The 16,657-nt window shown below is 38.2% G+C and overlaps 1 protein-coding gene across 6 annotated transcripts in view; it reads left to right on the top strand.

Moving 5' to 3' along the window:
* Window positions 1–16,657, top strand: part of tulp1a (TUB like protein 1a) — a 141,010-nt gene that overhangs the window by 106,031 nt on the left and 18,322 nt on the right. For 2 of the 6 annotated variants that reach the window (XM_039748752.1, XM_039748758.1), the window contains one exon: window positions 11,925–12,054. In XM_039748752.1, coding sequence (XP_039604686.1) covers window positions 11,925–12,054 — 130 coding nt within the window. Of the gene's footprint in view, window positions 1–10,269; window positions 10,311–11,908; window positions 12,055–16,657 lie in introns of those variants that run through there. The other 4 variants (XM_039748756.1, XM_039748753.1, XM_039748755.1 and 1 more) reach the window with 3 other exon arrangements.

Here is a 16,657-nt window from a genome sequence, read left to right as displayed (position 1 = left end):
AATTGTGCAGTGCTTTATCCATTGTAATAATTAAAAATTCCATCATAAAAACAGTGTCATTGATGGAAGTTAAAATATCCAATGAATAACAATAAATATATCCCTAAAACATGGTTAAAATCTCAGGAAGACTCCTGATCTTTAGAACCATCCTGAGCCACAGTGCTTCCTTCTAAAAACTGACGTACCTTTTTTGGACTCCTCAGCACAAGGAGATGACAACCAACAGGTGCAATCCACCGTTAACCCTGGTCCATTAACCCCCCACCATACCAGGCATCCAGCAGGCTGCCATGCTGAGCCTTGCTTCTGTGTCCCGCCACCAGTCTTTGGCCTTCAGCCTACAGATGTCAAGAGCAGTTGTACTTCAGCCCCTTCTAGCACTGCCTACATGCTTCCCTAAGTTAATTTCTTTTAACAGCTTCCTTCCATCCATCCATTATCCAACCCACTATATCCTAACTATAGGGTCATGGGGGTCTGCTGGAGCCAATTCCAGCCAACACAGGGCACAAGGCAGGAAATAAACCCCAGGCAGGGCGCCAGCCCACTGCAGGGCACACACACACACCAAGCACACACTAGGGACAATTTTAGAATCGCCAATGCACCTAACCTGCATGTCTTTAGACTATGGGAGGAAACTGGAGCGCCCAGAGGAAACCCACACAGACATGGGGAGAACATGCAAACTCCACACAGGGAGGACCCAAGAAGCAAACCCGGATCTCCTAACTGCGAGGCATAACAGCTTGCTCTCCACTAAAAATAATAATAATATTAATACATTTTATTTATATAGTACCTTTCCTATGCTCAAGGCAATTCACATAGTCTCAGAAAGAACAGCAGTGTATATGTAACATTGGATACAAATATCTCCTGCATAGAAAACAATAAAAGACAGAAATAGTCTAAATAGACTAAATTCAATACTAGAAGAAAAGCCTGAAACAAATAACATCATGTGTGATATAAGACACAAACACAAATTATCCTGAGCCTCTGGTCAGAGTTGTAAAGTGAAAGAAGGGGCAGAATGTTAGAGCTTTCCAGATGAATTGTAAGTTGTTTTTTAAAAGAATGAATGTAGTCAGCTTATCTAATTAATTATAGGGAGATCATTCCAAAGTCTGGGTGCTATACAGCTAACTAGTGTGGGGCACAACAAAATTGCCAGAGTTAAAGGACCTTAGTGAGTAAGCAGGAGCAGAGTGATAGAGAAAGTCTCTGATGTAATTCTGTGCAAGGCCATTTAAAGCTGTGTAGGTTATTAATAGGATTTTAAATGCAATCCTGTAAGACACAGGGAGCCAGTGGAGGTGAAGCAGGATGGGTATTATGTGCTTGCTGTTGCTGGTTTGTGTAAAGACTCTTGCAGCAGAGTTTTGAATAAAATGGAGCTGTGATATAAGATTAGAAGGGGCATCTGCAAGTAGGGAGTTACAATAATCGATGCAGGGTGTGATAAAAGCATGGGCAACTTACTTAGCAGCTGGAAGAAGAGGAATGAGCGAACGTGGGATATGTGAGAGTGAAAGTAAGAAAGTTTCTTAATGTGGTTTATGTGGGTGGAATAAGAAAGGGAGCGATCAAAGAAATCAGCAACAGCACCATCACAATTCTCTTGTCTCCCTTATTTCACACATTTTACCTCCTGTCTCTGTTTTTTCTCTTTTTTGTTGTCCATCTCACATGCTTTGACTGTCATACCTCTGCTGGTGCAGTGTCCTAATTAGAACCCAGAGAGAGTGAATGAAAGAATTGGAACCAACAGCACCATCATATACAAGTGTGATCAGCCCCAATCCGCCCATTAACTATCTCAGGGCTGCACAAACACACACACCCACACAGCCCAAGTTACACTGTTCCTTTTTAAAAACCTGCCTACAGCCATGGAGCCTAACGTGAATCACCACACTTAGTCTTATTCATTTTCAGACCTATTAGAGATGTCTCATAACCTAAGAATAACATGGTACAGTATCTTTGTGAAACTTGCACATTTGAAGCTGTGTAGAGTTTACTTTGTCCAAGAATCATGCTTCTTCATGTAATTTGAAAATATCATAAAACCATAATTCCCAATAAGTCACAAAGAATTATTTTGACAAAGCTTTAAAAACCAAGGATGTATTGGCCAGCTCATTACTGCATTACTTTGTACTCACAACTTCCAGAAGTGGTGTTAAACATCATCTTCCACTCATCCCCCTCTCACATTTGAACTGAATTGTAAGCACTGCAAAGGTCCAGTTTCGTGGAACATGTGACTTGATTCAGTACAAAAAATAACAGAAGCAGAGAGCTACTTTAACATCAATCTTGTTATAGTCAATACATGAACAAGACTTCCATTTTTCTTTTCAAAGGAAAATACCTCTAGCCCCAAAGAACTATGAGATATCCATCACATGACCCTCAGGTCTGGATAATGTGTAAGTGTGCCTCTTAGGCAAAGCATAACCTGGCAACAATTCAAAAGAATAGTAATGGGGCAATAGAGGGGAAGCTCTACTGTGAACTGCTTATTAAAGACACCTTCATAATCCTCATAAACTCTGGGTAAGAGATTGATTGAATATCAGGTTAGTGGTGGGGAACCACCCTTTCCAGTACCAGGAATTTGACACTAAGGAGTCCATTTAGTAATTTATTTCAGCCGCCAATCAATAATTCTGACCAGGGAAATCCCAATATGACATACTGTATAGGCAAAGATTTGGCACAACAAAACAAGTGGGCTGCAAGTTGCAAATTCCAAGTGCATAATGTTTTCTAAGATGTCAATAGCAGCAGACCAGGAGATGTGTATTTAATTTGAGAATGAAATCGAAAAGAGCAAAAAAAATGCTGCAAGAGTTAAACCACAATCATAGTCGGACAATGATTTTAAAAGATCACTTACGCAGAGTCTTATTATTTAACCAGCGCCAACTTTAGACAAAAAACAAGTTGAGACAGAAAAACTATGAGTCACAAACTAGAGTGCCAGAATCCTGATTATCAAGTTTTACTCAAAGTAGTCAAATCTCAACCTCAGTTAAAGGGCTTCTGTCACTACGCTGGAATTTTATGACAAGTCTTCGTGACGTTGGTCATGGAGTCGGTTCGTAGCAACCAGGTAATGTTCCCTTGCAACCCATTTCCCACTCAAAATGGCTTCTAAAATGGTGATGTGATGACGTAACAAATTAAATGAAGGAGAGAAGTAATTTTTCATTGTGATCGTTATTTCAAAAGAAGCACAAAGGACATTTCTTCCAAGAAAAAGTTAGACCAATAGGGGATTTCCAATGATGTGCTATAACCAGTCTAGATGCAAATAAAGTTTGTAAGATTAAAAGTGTGACATTGTGGTTGATATTTGTCCAAAATCTCTAGCCAACGGAGCAGTTTATTTCACATTCAATTTTAAAGAGAATGAGAGAAGTTTTTGAATCACCAACCAATAATGATAAAGTAACTTACAGGACCAGCACATAAGTAAGAAAGTACCATTTCTGCCACATTACCTCCAGCATATAGGAAAACAATTTTCATAAGATTGAACTGTTTTCACAGGACTGAGATGCCATCTATAGATCAGCTTTAATCTAAGCTCCATGTGTCTAATATTGTGTGTAGATGTGTATTATGTAGCCAAAGCCAAAAGCCATTCTCAAGGGAATAGACCACCCTTGGAAAAATTAGTTCTGTTATTTACTAATGAGTAAAATATTTTAATCTATACTAATAAAAGGCAAAGCCCTCACTCACTCACTCACTCACTCATCACTAATTCTCCAACTTCCCGTGTAGGTAAAAGGCTGAAATTTGGCAGGCTTATTCCTTACAGCTTACTTACAAAAGTTAAGCAGGTTTCATTTCGAAATTCTACACGTAACGGTCGACAACGTCCGCCATGTTGAACTTTCTTATTTATGGACCCATCTTCACGAAATTTGGTAGGCGGCTTCCCTGCGCTAACCGAAACCGATGTATGTACTTATTTCGATGGTATGACGCCACTGTCGGCCGCCATATTGAACTTTCCAATGTCACTAATTTTCCAAATTCCTGTGTAGGTGGAAGGCTGAAATTTGGCAGACTCATTCCTTACAGCTTACTTACAAACGTTAAGCAGGTTTCATTTCGAAATTCTATGCGTAATGGTCATAACGGTCAACAACGTCCGCCATGTTGAACTTTCTTATTCATGGCCCCATCTTCACGAAATTCGGTAGGCGGCTTCCCTGAGCTAACCGAAACCAATGTACGTACTTATTTCGGTGGTATGACGCCACTGTCAGCTGCCATATTGAACTTTCCAACGTCACTAATTGTCCAACTTCCTGTGTAGGTAGAAGGCTGATGACGGTACAGGAGATAATTATACTACACAGGAGCACTATAAGAATGAAATGCTTAAGCCCTTCACCTATGCATCTGCATGTGAGTTGATGGCTGCCGCTGAATTTTTCGGTTGTCGCTTTCAAGTGTACCGAAATGGCCAAATATTTTACACCTTTCGACAACCGCCAATGCATTTTAAACATCTTAGATTGACAGGTGACGATTTCAGTAGTGGACACTTTGATGTTTATGAATGTTTAAACTCTCAAAAGCTGGATATCAAGTTATCAATGAAACCGGTTGTATACTTAGAACGCTTGACAGATGCCGATTGTCCCATCAACACAAGTCCTGCAAATACTGTCGTAATTGAAACAAACCATGAAACTCAAACCGATTATGACAGCAGCAATCCAAGCTGTGAGATTTGAAACAAGATTACTGTTCACATGGCCAACTGTACGTTGCATGCTCAAGAGTAAGCTCAGCGCACAGCTTGGTCATATTACAACCGATGGGCCGAACTCACAATGTGGTATACAAAGAGATCCTTAACAAATAATTATTGGTATATTTTCCCTCAGTTTAAAAAGGTTTAATTTTCTTCTTAATAAAAATTTTAAGCTAGTACTTCACCGCTGCAAAGCGTGGGTATTTTGCTAGTTCTTTTAATATTAGAAGAAAGAGCTATAAACCATCATGCAAAAGATGTAGAGCCTTCAAGAGGAACATAATTCAGTTGTGTACAAAATGATGGAGAATTGCAACAATTGTCAGAATCAAATTCACTGGTTCATAAAACAATGAGTGTCAGATTACCAGAGTTGATACAGAAAAAGCTTTCTAAAAAACAGAAAATAGAAAAATAATCCTAACAGAGGCCAGGCCAAAATAAATCAAAAAAGTGTTTTATTAATAAAGTAAAATACAAGGGAGGAATAACCAGAGAAAGCCTGGCTAACAGCTCTCCTATTTAACGAGTGGAGTGCAATACACACTCACCCACCACAGCACTAACAGGAAGGACTCCCTTCTCACCTGCCACACCTTTGCTGTCCAAACTCTGGCTTCTTCTCATCCTTGCCAGCACCAATTCTCCCGACTCCATGCTCACTGACCTTATGACAAAAAGAGGCCTTTTAAACCCCTGTCTGGAACCACTTCTGGGATCATTTTCAGGTACATTCAGGTCAGGGTCTGGTCTCCATTTGGAGTAGGGACACCAGGTTAGAATTTGACTTAGTGGCTCCTGGTGTCCCTGCAACCCCCATACTTCATATTACCAGGACCAGAACATCTAGGCAGCCTCTTATCTGACTTCCTTTAAGGTATATCACCATATCACCATCTCACTTGAACACATTTAAAATCATGTGTTCCCTAGCATCTTAAAGATACATAGAATGTTTCCTCCAACACTCAGTGGAGCTGTGACACTTGAAAGTGTGCCATATGAGAAGGACCTACTGTAGGAGTCATAGTGGAGTCATCTCTATCTACAACAAGACAGTGTACAGGAAAAATGATTAAGACTGCTACCAGAATTGTAGGTTATATATTACAATGCACAAAATAAAAGTTACGAGAGGCTATGCTTAAGCTTTATAACGCACTAGTGAGGCCTCACTTGGAGTACTGTGTTCAGTTTTGGTCTCCATATTCCAAAAATAAAGACACAGCAATAACAGAGAAGGTTCACAGAGGAGTAACTAGCCTGGTTCCAGGACTAAGAGGTATGAGCTATGAGGAAAGATTGAAGGACTTAAACCTTTTCAGCTTGAGTGAACAGAAATGAAATTGTATTTCACGTCTACACTCTTCAAAATACTGGTTCTTTAATGGTACTGTATGGTTCTTAATGGGTAATGTGGTTCCTTGTGGAACTATTTCTTGATAAAGCACCATTTTTTTCTGGGAGGGTTTTTTTCTATGTGAATCTGGTTCTTTGTGCCTTGAAAATCTTCCTAATATAAAAAAATATATATATGTATTGTGTGGTAGGTTATCTATCAGTACACTAACAGATTAAAAAAACAGAACTTAGCCCATGTTATAGTATGCAGCAGGAGTCCTTTGAAAATCATGAAACATAGGTATTTAACAAATCTGTTACCCTATGTTTCTGGTTATTTACTTTTATTGATCTAAATAAAGTTCTTTCTGGAACCTTCATGTGAATGGGTCTTTTGGAAGGCAAAAATGGTCCCCTATCTCATTGATCTGAAGAACTCTGGCACATTTATTTTTAAGAGTGAGTTTTGTTTGGTGTTTTTTTTCAAATTGTGGTGGATTTCCCTTGAACGTCTAGTTCATTTAAGTAGACGTGAACATGCCATTCGCACTTGTGAGTGAACCAAAAGGGCAGAACCAAGACCCTTTAGAAAGGATGGTCTCAGTACGGTATGGTAGGAGTGGTTCTCATGAGATTTGAATGTGATCTGACAAGGGACAGATCTAACTACAAGAAATAAGGTGCATTATACGTGAAACTGTGTATGCCGTAATAGTTATGCTAAGTGTATGCTGTTGGTAATTATCGAATTACACTCACAACAGAGTAGAGGCTTAACATGGAGCATTACAAAAAATTAGGAGGTCAAAATAAATACATACAAAGGTACAAATGTGACACAATTTCCATAAAACAACTTGTACAATTACCAGTCAATCAGAGCAGGCCGAGCACCTGATACATGCCCTTCAAATGTGCAAAAAAAATAGAAAGGTGTAAATTCACTTGTGATCAGGTCGATCAACACACATACAGAGGTGGCGAGAAACTGACAGCAGTGTCCTGTGAGTCAAAGCCCCTAATCTTACACCACAAAAGTGATACACAACGGTAGGGTGTCCTGTCAATGTGATTACTTTTCTGGGGTGAGGTGGATACAGAGGCACAGTAATTTTGACATAAGTAGTACATTTTAAACAAACATTCAGTTGTAAATATAATTAAATAGTCATAGGAGTTACGTCAGAAGACGTTATTTGAGATGGCCTATCTTGAGGTCAGGTTTATATGGCGGCTACTAAGCACTATATACCTAACATCATTCAGTTATATGACACTCATCTGACATGTCTGCTGTCATAAAGTGAAGCGCCTCAGTGAGCACCCTAAGCAGAACTTGCCTTCTTTTGTACACTCCGCTGTTTGAAACATGCCCTTCTTGTACCATGCACAGTAGTCCATGATTTTTAAGTGTTTTTCCAGTTGCTCGATAACAGGCGTTTTACTCACACAACTGGTAAATTAACAAATAATTATGGAAGATGTATCGTTGTGTGCAAACACAAATGCTTTCAACCCTCCATGATAATTAGGGAAAAAAATGTTTCTGCACAAAGAAAGAAGTCCACAATACGGTCGTAGGATATTTTTTGGTACTCTTAGTTGGCTTAAAAGTTTGCAGTGTGAAATACAACCAAACTAACTGGAAGTTAAAACAAAGCAATGAATCATCCCCTGATTCAGAACAAAGCAAGCAACCTAGGAGTGTGAAAACACCTTAAGGTGGGGCATTATTGAAGCTTTTAAAGTATGAAAAGAATTACTATAGTAGATCCTAATTTAAATTCTGCAACGAGAACACAGGAGAACACACTTCACACAAATATTAGAAAGTTTTCCTTCACTCGGTGAAATATAAAGATATAGTGTGTAGGAGGATAGGATTTTAGGGGCCTTCAGATCTTGACTCAATGTTATTTTTGACAATCTAGATGAATACCATGGACATGCTCGTTGGGCTGAATGGCCTGTTCTCATCACAACTTTTCTAATGTTCTAATGTTGCTCATCAGTCTCAAGGAGTTGATTCTTAATCGTTTTGTTGTTCTGTAGCACCCCTTAAGCTGGTCCCCCATTTATACTTTTTACTTTAAATGTATTAGAGGTGTCAAAACATGACCCTGGCCCTGTCTGTAGCTCCAGGAATTTTGCACCACTCAGTGTCTTTATTGGAATTTGTCATTTCCTGAGCTGGTCTGTCTCTGCTTTCATTTTGCAATTCTAACATTTTCAAATAGTAAGTACTGAACTTTTCTATAAAGTTTATAACTGCCTTGCCTATTACTACATTAAAAGCTATTTTATTTATATTTTATTTGTATTTGATAAGTTTACTTGTTAACCCTTAATTTTTTAACTCTGTTATCTGTACTTACTTTAAAAAGCTAATTCAGTGTCATTTGCCCCAGTGTCAGCTCACTATAAAGTGGCCGCTTTGATAATAATTTGAAAACACATTTTTAATGATAGCATTTTAAAACACAGAAGGGGTTCTGATCTACTGCTGTCTCAAGACACTTTTTAGATAAGTGCACCAAACATTTTTAGGGCATACTTATACTGTGAAATGAGAGAAAGTACCTAATCAGTAAAAACAAATTCCTTTTTTTCTCATTGAGAAATCACTTAAAACAAAAAATAGCAGCTACAAGGAGGCTCCCAAGGCCAAAGTACAAAAACAGCACTTTGCTACCATGAAGGGTAAGGAACTGGGTTGCCTGATATGATGTGTTATAAATACTCCAATCTGTTTAAAAAAAAAAAAGTGGAGTCCATGGAAAACACCTGCATCGACACAGGATAAACACACACGAACTGCACACACTGACCAAGTCAGAAATTGACACAGATTTTTCTTTCCAGGGCTATTATTATTATTATTATTATTATTATTATTATATATTTGATTGATATATCTACCTAGGGTGACTTGCAAGAATTTTTAACAGAAGAAGAAGAGGCAGGAAATTAACAAACAACTTTGTGGTTTAAAGTCCAGTGCCATTGCTCTTAAACGTGTTGCCTGATTATTGCTGATTGCTTTCATTTTGCTCATTAAACATGTAACTTAAGTAGTGACAGGACCATCTGTTATTTCTCTGTTGGTGGCCGATGCCCAGTTATATATCAATCAAAAATGATTTGACAACAAAGGCATCCTCATTGGATAATTCACTAGTCTGTACTCCTGCATTCATTCATTTATTTTCTTGCCCCATAGTTCCTACACGTTATTTTTATCTAGGCAGCATTTTGCTCAAAGCAAGCATCAAGACTGGTTATGGCATAAATCTATTATAGGGCAAAGACTCTCACACGCTCATACAGGAGGACAAAACAACCCAAAATGTGTGTCTTTGGTTTGAAGAAGGAAAATATTTCCAAGGAAAACACACACTAATACTAATATGCAGACTCAAAGACATTAAAAATTTTTCTTTATTCAAGTTCTCTAAAAAAAAAGGCAGATGGCTTGTAAGCAAATACACAGGAGAAGGCAAAAGTATGGAAAGACATGAGAAGTTCATAATTCAGTAACCAAGCAAAAGATCAAAAATACAACAAGACCTTGTCTTGTGGCTTTTTAAAGGCACTTACTGTAAGTACAATCCCAAAGCACAGAGCCTATCCCAAGCTGCCTCTTTGATTTCTTTGACCCTCCTCTCACATGACTGCCACTTGGTTAATGTTACACAACAACAAACCTTGACAGGGGTGGAGCTGCAGCTCTGTAGATGTGTAGGGCTCGACATAAGAAGACAAAACCAGCTAATCTAGACATGAATCATTAAACACATGGAATTTTTTTTTTCTAACTTTAGTCTGATAGAAATCCTCTGAAATCCTATTTGACATAAGAGTTAAATGGGAAAAATCAATTGCAGGCAGTTTAATTTTAATAAAATATTTTTAATTGTTTCAATCTGTGAAGAAAATGCCTCAAGAGAAAGCTACAGCAGTTTCTTGCTTGCTCAAAGTGAAGTCCAAGGTGGGCATCTGACACTATTGTTGGGATGCTCTTCATTGCACGTGTAAGGCACACTGAACTGTGGGGATCCTTAGTCAATGGCATACTGTTAGTGACAGCAGACAAGTAATAACATTAATCTGATCCTTTCATCTCTCTTTGTAACTGTCTATTTTCTTACATTCCCGTTGCTTCCTGATGATCATCAACACGGTAAGCCACTTATTCTACCTCCTCTCTGACTAATGAGATTCTCTTGAGATTGTAGCTGTACATATGTCAATAACCACAGAGGGATCTTAAATTATATTAAACAATTTGTAGATTATTGACAGAGGTATATTGCAAGGACCAAGGGATCTATAAATAAATAACTTGTTTAGGCAACAGGGTGAAATTTCATAGCAATCCCCAGCCATGTCCCTTCCAATTTAGACAAAGTTCAAAATGGTAACAACTCAAGTCAGAAAATGGTCATATATTTTCCTTTGGATAGCAAACTGCCAATAATCAAGTAGTTAAATAAAATATTGTGCAGCAAGGGGATGTGAACTTGGGATCTTAGATTATACAGAAACCTCTGTGCCAGCAAGAGGTCTCCTTTAACGAAGCTGGATAATCATTAACTTCTAACTTGGCAACCAAGGGTTTGTAGCCCGCTTTTCGGTGTGAGAATGTGAAATGGAGAGGGACAAGACTCTTGAGTGGTTCCTTGCCGACTTTTGGAGACCTTGTCAGGCAGCATTCAGGAGAGGGGCAGTGCGGCTCAGAGACTTCTACACTATGTAGAAATCAAAAGGCATGCTTGCTCAGCTGTGTAAGGAAGGTTCTTTTAGCTCAATTGGATGACTTGTGTGACATAAGTTGAAGATGCTGTGTTCATGGTCAGTCTCCCAGAGTGAATGATATGGAGAGAGGCAGGAACCTGAGCGATTCGTTGATGGTGACAAATATGTTGCGCTGATAGATAGATAGATAGATACATACATATATACTAATGCTTTCACTTGGAAGTAGCCATACCACCTGCACCTCAGAACAGGTCATCCACCTGAAGCCAAGCATGTTTGGACCTGGAAAGTACCGAAGACACCATCTAGGAAAAGCTTGAGTTGCTGCTGAAAGAGGTGTTTGCGAGGCTGTCAGGGAGGGACTTACCCTGTGGCCTGTGTGTGCAGTTACACTGTGTTGTAAAAATTGGCACCATCCTTCGGATGAGACATAAAACAGAGGTCCTGACTCTCTGTGGTCATAAAAGATCCCTGAGCATCTTTCGAAAGGAATAGGGTCTTTCTTGAAGTCCTGGCTAAAGTGCCCATTCTGGCCCCCTGATCATCCCCTGTTCCTTATTGTCTAGCTATCTTTCTCTCTCTTCCTCCCCACTTAATAGTTAGTGTGTAGTGAGCATACAGGTGCATAAGTTGCTACCGTCACATTGTCCAGGTGGATGCTGGATATATGTGATTGTGGAAGTGAATCCCCATTGTTTATGTGAATTACTTTTAGTAGTGCTATGTAAACATGCTATATAAGTGTAATTAAATAGAGTTATTCATCAAAATCATACACATGCTTGTCTCAGAATTAAGGACAAAAGAGACCATGTTCATTTGCATTCACCACCTGGAATTTGGTTGGAGAAGTAAAATCTATGGAAACTTAAAACTTACATGACAGGTAAACAAAGCAGTCATGCCATCATTTATATTGCTCATTTATACAGTCTGGTTAGGTGTTCCAGCCTCTGCGGTCTTTTATATGCATTACTGCAGCCTCTGATATAATTGCAATAATACTGTCTGTATCTTCAGGGATGTGATGAAGCAGAAGCCAAAGAAAAAGAGACAGGAGGCCAGTGAAGGGCAGAGCAATGGAGCGGAGGTCAAACCCAAAAAAACCAAAGCTAAGAAGAGTGATGAGCAGCTCCCAGAAGACCAACAAGGTTCATCTGTAGAGAGTAAGAGCTGCACTGTGTAGAGCAGGAGTGTTATTATAGTGCACGTAGGGTAGGGTGACGTGGGAAAAAAATGCACCATGGTCTCTTTTCACTTTTGAAGAGTAAATGTATGTTTTCTCAATTAAAGGACTAGTTAAAGAGTATTCAATGTGCAGGACAGATAAAAAGTAATAAAGTACCTAATCTATTACATTTTGAAGTAATACTACAAGCATTTGGATATGGCTTTCACTCTTAGAGTTTTACTTTCTAGTTTTACTTAGACTTAAAAAAAGCATGATGCATAAAATACCAACATTAAAAATTCCCTATTATTAATAATAAACATAAATATGTGATGTCCAGACCTCCTTGGTAAAGCCCAAAATATGTAAATATGTTTTAGGTCAAACCTGGGGAGAGTGTTTGTGGCACAATCCATTACATTAGAATATTTTTTAAGGTTGAATGTTTTTTTTCAGTTTTCATAAGCCATTTTTGTAATCCATAGCTTTGTAACATTATATTCGGATTCATACAAAAATTTTGCAATTCATTTTTATTTTGAACATATGAAAAAAACTTTTTGTTTGGTCACCATTTTGGAACTCATGGAAGCCACCATTTTGTTTTGTCATGTGATCAGTATTCTGCAGTGCATGATGTCATCGGAGCATAAAATGGTAGTGCCTGGCATTAGCAGACATCCCACAGGCTTCAGCGAGTTCACAAAAAGGAAATTCAGTTAACATTTGCACATTTTCAGCTCTAAATACTTGCTTTATATTCAAACTACAAGCTTTGTCTTGCCCCTTAGAAATACTGACGTTCCTCACTACAATTTTGTCTGTTTCTTTTGGTGTTTCATCTCCTCGTTATTTTTCTTCCTCATAATAACAGGTGGGCTCTTTTCTCATGCAGCACATGACAGTTCTGTATTTTTCAAGTCAAAGTTATTTCTTCACAATCATGATATATAATATTTTGCCACATAAAATTGTGAGTTTTTTAAAACACCTTCTCTTTTCTTGCAACTAAAAATGGGACTAATGCATACACAGGTCCATAGGTGAATGAAAAAGCCTTAAAACTTACCAAACATCTCTACTTCTCAAGCCAAAAATGTTTTTGAGTATTGATCCATGCCTTGAAGTTGCACACATGTTGCAAAAACAGCATATCCCTGTTGTTTTAAGAAGAAAGAAAGGCACAAAACAGGACATGTTTGTGACTTTCAGCCATTTTAAAAGGAGAATAGACTTTATACCTCCAACTGTTTTCTTCTACAGCATGTTTTGGGGCCAGGGTTGCAAATTCACCAAGTGGTGTTATTGATGCTGGATGTTGATGCCTAGATTTGAACTGCTGTCTGTGCCCTGTAGATAACTAGGCAATAATAACTGAAAAAGGCACACTTAACGATTGCTAATATTCTTTCAATATACAGAAGCTTGTTTCATTATTTCAGTGGCCTCTTCCACCATGCAACGACACATGCTACTACCTCACCCTGCTCACCCCTTCATATGTTACTCTTTTCTAAAGGCTCCTCGTCATTGACAGCGCATCACAATCATAATTGTAATCGGCATTTTTATACCAAACATGCAAAATGTAATAGCAATCTGTCATGTAAGGTACGGGTAATAGAGCCTCCAAAGAAGGTGATGTTTCTCACGCTCAGGACGTTCGCTGTCTGTGTTCTGCGCCCTAAACCTGCAGCCCTCGATGCTGCCACTGCTCACGGAGCTCCTTTTATATCGACTTGTGCAAGGAACACAAATTTATCATTTCTAACTCAGAGCGCCTGAGTCTGCCTGAGTTTTACATGTTCTCCCCGTGTATTTTTGGACTGATTGTTATTTGTACAAAGTCCATTGAAACTCTTATGTGCTGTTTTCACTATGCTGCCACTCATTGTGAATCTCACACTGTAGGCTACAGTATGTAAAATGAATACATAGATTCAGAATGTAATGGGTAAAAAGTAAAATATAGTTATATGATGTGAGCATGCATCTGTTTGTTATTACAAATACAATTACAAAACAAAAGAAGGATGATAAGCAGAATATCGCTTAGCAAAGGGGGCTTGTCAGGCTGCCATATCTCCACCCACAATGGATGCTGCGAGCGGACAAGCAAACAGGAAATGTATTCTTACCTCAAGAATAATAGGACCAGGCATCTGTGATGAAATAACTATTTCTAGTTTCTTTTTGTTATCACAAGGATTCCTCATAAACACAGATGGCATATTTTCTTAAAACTTGCTGCTTCAAAGTGGACAAATTTTGCAAGTTTTGAGGCATTCTCATTCACCTATGGGCTCATGTATCCATTAGTCCCATTGTAAGCTGCAAGAATAGATAAGGTATTTTAAAATTTATAAAAACTGCTTCACTTTAGAACATATTGGCAAATTAGTGCCTGAAGAAGGGGCCTGAGTTGCCTCGAAAGCTTGCATATTGTAATCTTTTTAGTTAGCCAATAAAAGGTGTCATTTTGCTTGGCTCTTCTCTACATTCATAATGGCTAACACGGTACATCACCCTAGTACTGAAGAAATACCCTTAACTTGAAAAATGGTGAACTTTAAGCATTTAACTTCTGTATTTTAGGATATTTTAAAACAGCATCATTTAAGAAATGGGCTGAGTTTTAGAAATGTGCTAGTCAAAGAGCTCTTCCAACAGATACAATAACTATTTGGGCAGCTTGTTTGTCTCAAAGTTGTCTCATATAATAATCTCTAAGGAGCAACTACTCATGGCCTACATTATTAGACAAAAAGAAATGCATATCATGACACAGAATCACATCTTGTAAAGCGGAACAATTACTTTCCCTACAGCAGGTCTCTTATAAAGATGTCCAGTATGGCAAAAATACTGACAATTCTGCCATAGAATGAAGAATTATTATCACAATGTGTCTGCATATGAGGACTGACAGAATATTCTGTATCAAGAGTTTTTAAGTTTTATCCTATAGACCGGTATGGCTGCTGATTTTAGTTTAAACCTCTTTCTTGTTTAGTTGTCAGTTCCTCTCATTAATTCATGGCTTTATTTAGTTAAAAACCTAAATTTCTGCTTGCATTCTGTAGCATCAGTAAGTCACACAATTTAGAACGCTGAATCTTGCTGTCATTCCACTTTAAAAGACTAAACAATTTAGAAAATCAGTGTATTTTTGCATTTTCTTTTTATTTCTTATTAGAAGTTTGATCCCTTGAGTATTTTAATATTTTCCAAATATTGCTGCAAATAACATATTGTATTAAATTGAAGCTCTTCTTCTGTTTAATTCACACCCTCTTCATTTACAAGTATATGTCTCCTTTAATAGTATTGCTTTTTTGGGTCATTCTATCGCCACGTGTACAGAGTACAGTGAAATTCTTATTTATATGTGCTAATTAACATGCAACACATCACTTCTCCCCAGTAACATGACTAGTGAGTATAACTTCTTTATCTCCAACCTTTTGTCTTCTTAATTTAAATAAATACTATACCTCGAAATGTCTGTCTTCCTTACCAGAAAAATCTCTGAGGTGTAATGTCATGACATAAATAAAAATTGAAATGGGCTTTCTTTTTAAATGTTACTTATGCTAGTTGTTTAGAAGCTGTACAGATTATGCAAGCACCCACTTCAATAAGATTTTCAAGAAAAGGAGCACACCATAGTTGATCCTAAAAGATTTTGAAGTGTGACACTTCTTCTTGTACATTACATTACTATATACATCTCTGTTCTAGTTAGTGTGCGAATTATAGAAATGCGAGTTTAACAAGATCTGGGAAAAATATTTATTACTGTGAATAAAACATGTACCTTTATTTTATCTTTAAGTAAAGTAAAACAAACTCTTTTCAGAAGTTTCTAGATTCAGCCAACATCTCAAACTGCCCAAGTTCTACCCTTTTGGAATTTTCCATGCATTTAGTTGATCTCTGGGCGGAGTGGTGGCTCTGAGGCTAGGGATCTGCACTGGTAATTAGAAGGTTGCCGGTTCGAATCCCGTAAATGCCAAAAGTGACTCTACTTTGTTAAGCCCTTGAGCAAAGCCCTTAACCTGCAATTGCTCCGTCCTGGGTATGATGTTAATCTGCATTCAGTCCTGCAAGTAGGCCCTCCTCCAACCTGCAGGGAAAGCCTAGGGGTTGCTGGCAGAATTGCCACTCCAGCCACCATAAAAAAAAAACCTCACACTGTTTCACTCCATCTGAACTAGTGTGGCGCTGAGGTGTCATGGCTGCACTCGGGTCCTAATCTGGGATCCAGAGTTGGCTTGTCATGTGGTGGGTGCGGCATGCTCCTAACCTTCCTCTTTCTCTCTTTCTCTCTTTCTCTCTTTCTCTCTTTCTCTCTCTCTCTTAGTTGATCTCTGGGTTTTTACTTCCATGTATATGGAAGTCTAATGATGGGCTCAAAAATTAACTATGAAGTTATTTAAGTTCAGATTCAGACTCTGTTCAAAATGTCAAGAAAAGTTGATTGTAGCATGATATGTACAGGTATATGTGTGCGTGTCTGTGGAAAAGCAAAACTGATTTTCTATCTTAAAATTAAATCTTCTTCGGAAAAGTGTGAAATCTTTTGTGTTGTATAGAGC

The sequence above is a fragment of the Polypterus senegalus genome, chromosome 3, assembly GCF_016835505.1.
Source record: "Polypterus senegalus isolate Bchr_013 chromosome 3, ASM1683550v1, whole genome shotgun sequence".
Taxonomy (NCBI): Eukaryota; Metazoa; Chordata; class Cladistia; order Polypteriformes; family Polypteridae; genus Polypterus; species Polypterus senegalus.
Note: the sequence above shows the minus strand (reverse complement) of the source record. Positions and strands in the feature narration are given on the sequence as shown.